The following is a 6,000-nucleotide window of genomic DNA, read 5'->3' on the forward strand; positions in this document are numbered from 1 at the left end:
CCTGTCTTTAGATCCTATTCTGCCTCAGTTAAGAAGCAAATAAAGGCCCTCAACATCATTACTTACCAGGGAAATGAAATTAAAACCATAGCGATGGTGGTGTATGCCTCTAGTGCCAGCTACTCAGGGCTGAGGCAGGAGGATTACTGGAGCCCAGGAGATCAAAGCTGCAGCGATCACAATACTGCACTCCAGCCTAAGCAACAGAGGGAAAACCCTGTCTCAGATAATAAAACCATAGTGAGAAACCAGTACACACCCACAGAATGGCTGAAAGTGCAGTTTGTGGTGTTGGTGTGATGTGGAGCAACTGGAACTCATAGATTGACTGCTAGTGGGTTATAGAAGGGCAAAGCCTCTTTGGAAAACTGCTTAACATCACAATAAAGTTAAGCCTATTATATCAGCTCTCTATTGCTGCCTAACCACTCCAAAACCTGAACCAACAACAATGTATTATTTTTACAATTCTGTGGGTTGAGTGACCCATTTGTGGGCCTTGTCTAGGTTTACTCATGCAGCTGTGGTCAGCAGATATTTGACTGGGTAGATGGTCTAAAATGGTATCATTCTCCAGTAGGGAGCTCAGCTTGGGTGCCGAGTCTCTCTCTGTGGGGCTTTCATCTCAGGTTTCTTTGTAGCACGATGTTCTCAGGGTTCTAAAGGACAAGAACCAAAGTTCAGGACCTCTTGAAAATTCAGAGTTGCACACAACATCACTTCCGTCACGTTCTGTTCCATCAGTACAAGTCTCATAAGCTCAGAGTCAATGTGGGAGGGGGCTGTACCAGGGTGAGGGTGCTGGGAGGTGTGATTCATTGGGGTGGGTATTAGGGTGATGATTGACCATACTGATTTTGTGATGTAGCAGTTCTACTCCCAGGTATGAGCCCAATGGAAGCAAGTGCTTGTGTCCACTAAAGGTCACAGGCAAGAGTATTCATAGCTTTATTCATAATAGCCCCTAACTGGAAATGACTCAGACGTCCACCAGTAGGAGAGAGGAGAAATAAATTGTGGTATGTTCATACAATAGAATACTATATTATTTGAAAGACTACTGAATCATTTAGAAACATGCATCAGTTTCACAGATTTATTTATTTATTATTATTTTTTTTTTTCTGAGACAGAGTTTCACTCAGTTGCCCAGGCTGGAGTGCAGTGGTGCCATCTCAGCTTACTGCAACCTCTGCCTCCTGGGTTCAAGCAATTCTCCTGCCTCGGCCTCCTGAGTAGCTGGGATTACAGGCACGCTCCACCACGCATAGCTAATTTTTTGTATTTTTAGTAGAGATGGGGTTTCACCATGTTGGCCAGGCTGGTCTCGAACTCCTGACCTCGGGTGATCCGCCTGCCTCAGTCTTCCAAAGTGCTGGGATTATAGGCATGAGCCACCACGCCCAGCAAATTTCACAGATTTTTGACAAAAATATGAATATGTACTAATTACTTCCATTTATAGGAAGATTAGTGTATTAGTTCATTCTCACATTGCTATAAAGAAATACCTGAGCCTGGGTAATTTATAAGAAAAGAAATGTAATTGACTCACAGTTCTGCAGGCTATATAGGAAGCATGATGCTGGCATCTGCTTGGCTTCCAGGGAGGCCTCAGGAAACCTGAAATCATGGCAGGAGGCTAAGTGGGGAGCCAGCACTTCACATATCCGGAACAGGAGGGATTGAGAAAGGGAGGAGGTGCTACACACTTTAAACAACCAGAACTCACTATCACGAGAACAGCACCAAGAGGATGGTACTAAACCATTCAGGAGAAACCGCCCCCATGATCCAGTTACCTCCTACCAGGCCCCACCTCCAACGTTGAGGATTACAATTCACCCGGAGATTTGGTGGGACACAGATCCAAACCATGTCGATTAGTAATGAACAAAACTAATTGGTAGTGATAGAAAAGTCCAAGTAGTGCTTATCTCAGGCTTGGGAAAGCTGACAGTATTGACCAGGAGTAGGCACAGGGTGGTCTTAAGGAGCTGCACGTGTTCTGTGCCCTTCTGGCGGTGGTCATCTGGGATGCATGTACATAGGGTTCATTCAGCCGTGTGCTTAAGGGGATTCACACTTGACTCTGGGTTTTAGCTCAGTTTTAAAAAACAAATTTAAGCTCTGGTTTCCTAGAGATGCTGGGTTGAAGCCTCAGCTCTGCCCCTCAGCAGCCCTGTGGCAAGAAAGGCAAGTCTGAGCCTTAGTTTCCTCATTTGTTCAAGGGTGGGAAGTTCATAGGAAGCTAAATAAAGGCTGGAGAGTTGACAGTGAGTCAGAGAGACATCTCCTTGACCTCACAGAAGAGATTTACCATTCATGTCATTTTTATTTTTAGAAGGTTTGCATGTCATTATCTGCCAAACTTCCTATTCCTGAAAGCTATTGGTTTGAACTGTGTAAAACTCATTTTGTTTAGGTCGAATGATTGTACCTAATACATCTGTTCAGATCTGTTCAAATCTATATTACCCTTAAGGTTTTAATATATGGGAAATGGATTTTATTTCATCGTGGCTTTTTTATGCATAAGATTGGTGACTATACCCAGTGGGCACAGCACAGTTCTTTTTTTTTTGAGATGGAGTCTCACTGTCGCCCAGGCTGGAGTGCAGTGGCACAATCTCGGCTCACTGCAAGCTCCACCTCCTGGGTTCACGCCATTCTCCTGCCTCAGCCTCCTGAGTAGCTGGGACTACAGGCACTCGCCACCACGCCCGGCTAAGTTTTTTTTTTTTTTTTTTTTTTTAGTAGAGACTGGGTTTCACTGTGTTAGCTAGGATGGTCTCGATCTCCTGATCTTGTGATCTGCCTGCCTCGGCCTCCCAAAGTGCTGGGATTACAGGTGTGAGCCACCGCGCCTGGCCACACAATGCAGTTCTTATCTGTAACAGCTGAGGAAAAAGTTGTCCACAGGCCTCGTCCGTATTTAGGAGGCCTTGGAAATAGGGCAACTGTTGAAACACTGGAGCTGCAACTGCATGTGCTTCTGAAAGTCTTCTGACACCTTTGCAAATGGTGGAAAACAAATGAAAAAGAAGAAGATTGGAATGTTGTTTTCCTTCTGCTCTCAACTTGTGCTCTTAAAAGTATAATTTGACTTAAATAATAGAGATGGTGTATAATGATGGAAATGATAAATGATGGAGTTTTGTATTTTATTCTAAATAGTATAATCTCACTTAAATGATAGAGATGGTGTTATATAACAATAGAAATGGTAAATGATGGAATTCCTTATTCTAATTATAGTATTTCTTTTTAGGAGCAGACATTAAAGACAAATTAAAATGTTATGACTTTGATGTGCATACAATGAAGACACTAAAAAACATTATTTCACCTCCGTGGGATTTCAGGGAATTTGAAGTAGAAAAACAGACTGCAGAAGAAACGGGGCTTACGCCATTGGAAACCTCAAGGAAAACTCCAGATTCCAGACCTTCCTTGGAAGAAACCTTTGAAATTGAAATGAATGAAAGTGACATGATGTTAGAGACATCTATGTCAGACCACAGCACGTGACTCCAGTCAGTGGTCCTGGTCCCGCTGTCCCAGTGTAGGTTAGTATTCCCTCACATCCTCTCCATGGCTTAAGAATGTCCCACTTCCTAACGTGACTCCAAACTGCATCTCTACATTTAGGAACAGAGACCTGCCTTAAGAGACTGGATCACACACCTTTGCAACAGATGTGTTCTGATTCTCTGAACCTACAAAATAGTTATACATAGTGGAATAAAGAAGGTAAACCATCTGTTGTGTCTTTTTTTTTCTTTTCCAATAAACTTATTTTGGACTAATTTTAGATTTACAGAAAAATGGCAGAGATAGTACAGAACAGAGAGCTTCTATGTGCCCCTCACCTAGTTTCCCCCATTGTTAACCTCTTCCATTCCCATGGAACATTTGTCATGACTAAGAAACCAACATTGTTAGTGTCCACTCACTAAAATCCAGCCTTGATTTGGATTTCACCAGTTTTTCCGTAATGTCTGCTTTCTGTCCCAGAGTCCCATCCAGGCACATACTGCATTTAGTCATCCCATCTCCTTTGCGTTCTCTTGCCTGTGACAGTTTCTCAGACTTCCCTTGTTTCTCATGACCTTGACAGTTTTGAGGAGTACTGGCTAGGTAGTCTGTAGAACGTCCCTCAATTGGAGTTTGTTTGATGTGTTTCTCAAGCACCTTTCTCATCACATCCTACTGGGTGGTTGTAACCACCACACGACCTATCCCAGGCGTGCTGACCTTGGCCACCTGGTCACAGTGGTGTCTGCCAGATTTCTCCACTGTCAAGTTCCTGTTTTTCCCTTTCCATACTCTGGGTTGAGGAGGTTTAAGCTCCAGCCCCTGGAGAGAGCAGTATCTGTGCATGTTATTCTTCTTGAAGATTTGTTTCTTCTCTCCTGATTATTCAGTCATTTATCAGTATGGACTCATGTTTACCTACAGGCATGCCTTGGGGACATGACATTGCAGTTTTGGTTCCAAACTGGCGAAATAAAGCAAATATCACAATAAAACTGGTTTCACAAATTGGTTTCCCAGTACATACAAAAGTTATGTTTATACTGTAGTCTATTAAGTATGTAATAGCATTATATCCAAAAAACAGTGTATATACCTTAATTTAAAAATACTTTCAGGAGTTCGAGACCAGCCTGGCCAACATGGCAAAACCCTGTTTCTACTAAAAATACAAAAATTAGCCAGGCGTGGTGGCGGGCGCCTGTAATCCCAGCTACTTGGGAGGCTGAGGCATGAGAATCGCTTGAACCCAGGAGGCAGAGGTTGCGGTGAGCTGAGAGCACACCCACCACTGCACTCCAGCCTGGGCAACAGAGCGAGACTCCATCTCAAAAAAAAAAAAAAAAAAAAAAAAAACACTTTATTGTTAAAAAAAAAATGCTTATGATCCTCTAAGCCTTTAACAAGTTGTAATCTTTTTGCTGTTGGAGGGTCTTGCCTCCATGTGGATGGCTGATGATGATGGTGCTGAAGGCTGGGGTGACCAGTAACTTCTTAAAATAAGACAGTGAAGTTTGCTACATTCACTGACTCTTTCATGAAAGATTTCTCTGTAGCATGTGATGCTGCTTGACAGCATATTACAGTAGAATGTCTTTCAAAATTGGAGTTAATTCTCTCAAACCTTGATGCTGCTTTAATAACTAAATTTATGGAATCTTCTAAATCCTTTGTTGTTGTTTCAACAACGTTCACAGTATCTTCACCAGGAGTAGACCCATTTTAAGAAACTATTTTCTGTGCTCATTCATAGAGAGCAACTCCTCATCCATTAAAGTTTTATTGTGAGATTGCAGCAATTCAGTCACATTTTTAGGCTCCATTTTTAATTTTTATTTATTTTTTATTTATATATTTTTTGACACAGGGTCTTATGTGTTGCCCAGGCTAGTCTCGAACTCCCGGGCTCAAGCAGCCCTCCCACTAAAGCCTCCCAAGTAGCTGGGATTACACGCACACACCACCATGCCCAGCTCCACTTCTAATTTTAGTTATCTTGCTATTATCACCACGTGCTGCAAGCAACTTCTTCCAAACTCCCATTTTGACCACCTCTCGTGAATCACAAATGTTCTTAACGGCATTTAGAATGGTGAATCCTTTCCAGAAAGGTTTCTATGTTCTTTGCCCAGATCCATCTGAGGAATCACTCTCTATGGCAGCTATAGCCTTACAAAATGTATTTCCTAAAAAATAAGACTTGAAATTCAAAATGAGTCCTTGATCCATGAGCTGCAGGATGGATGTTGTGTGAGCAGCATGCAAACAGCATTCATCTTGTACATCTCCCACGGAGCTCATGGATGACCAGGTGCATTGTCAGTATTGTCAATGAGCAGTAATACTTTGAAAGGAATCTTTTTCTGAACACTAGGTCTCAAGGGTAGGCTTAAAATAGTAAACCATGCTGTAAATAGACGTGCTGTCACCCAAACTTTTTCTATTTTTAAAGCACAGGCGGAG

General features: G+C 42.4%; 1 protein-coding gene across 3 annotated transcripts in view; it reads left to right on the plus strand.

Moving 5' to 3' along the window:
- Nucleotides 1–3,763, plus strand: part of CDC16 (cell division cycle 16) — a 41,203-nt gene extending 37,440 nt beyond the window's left edge. For all 3 annotated transcript variants that reach the window (XM_030813746.1, XM_030813748.1, XM_030813749.1), the window contains one exon: nucleotides 3,272–3,763. In XM_030813746.1, coding sequence (XP_030669606.1) covers nucleotides 3,272–3,531 — 260 coding nt within the window. In that variant the 3' untranslated portion in view covers nucleotides 3,532–3,763. The remainder of the gene's footprint in view (nucleotides 1–3,271) is intronic.
- Nucleotides 3,764–6,000: the final 2,237 nt, after the last annotated feature.

This window comes from Nomascus leucogenys, chromosome 5, assembly GCF_006542625.1.
Source record: "Nomascus leucogenys isolate Asia chromosome 5, Asia_NLE_v1, whole genome shotgun sequence".
Lineage (NCBI taxonomy): Eukaryota > Metazoa > Chordata > Mammalia > Primates > Hylobatidae > Nomascus > Nomascus leucogenys.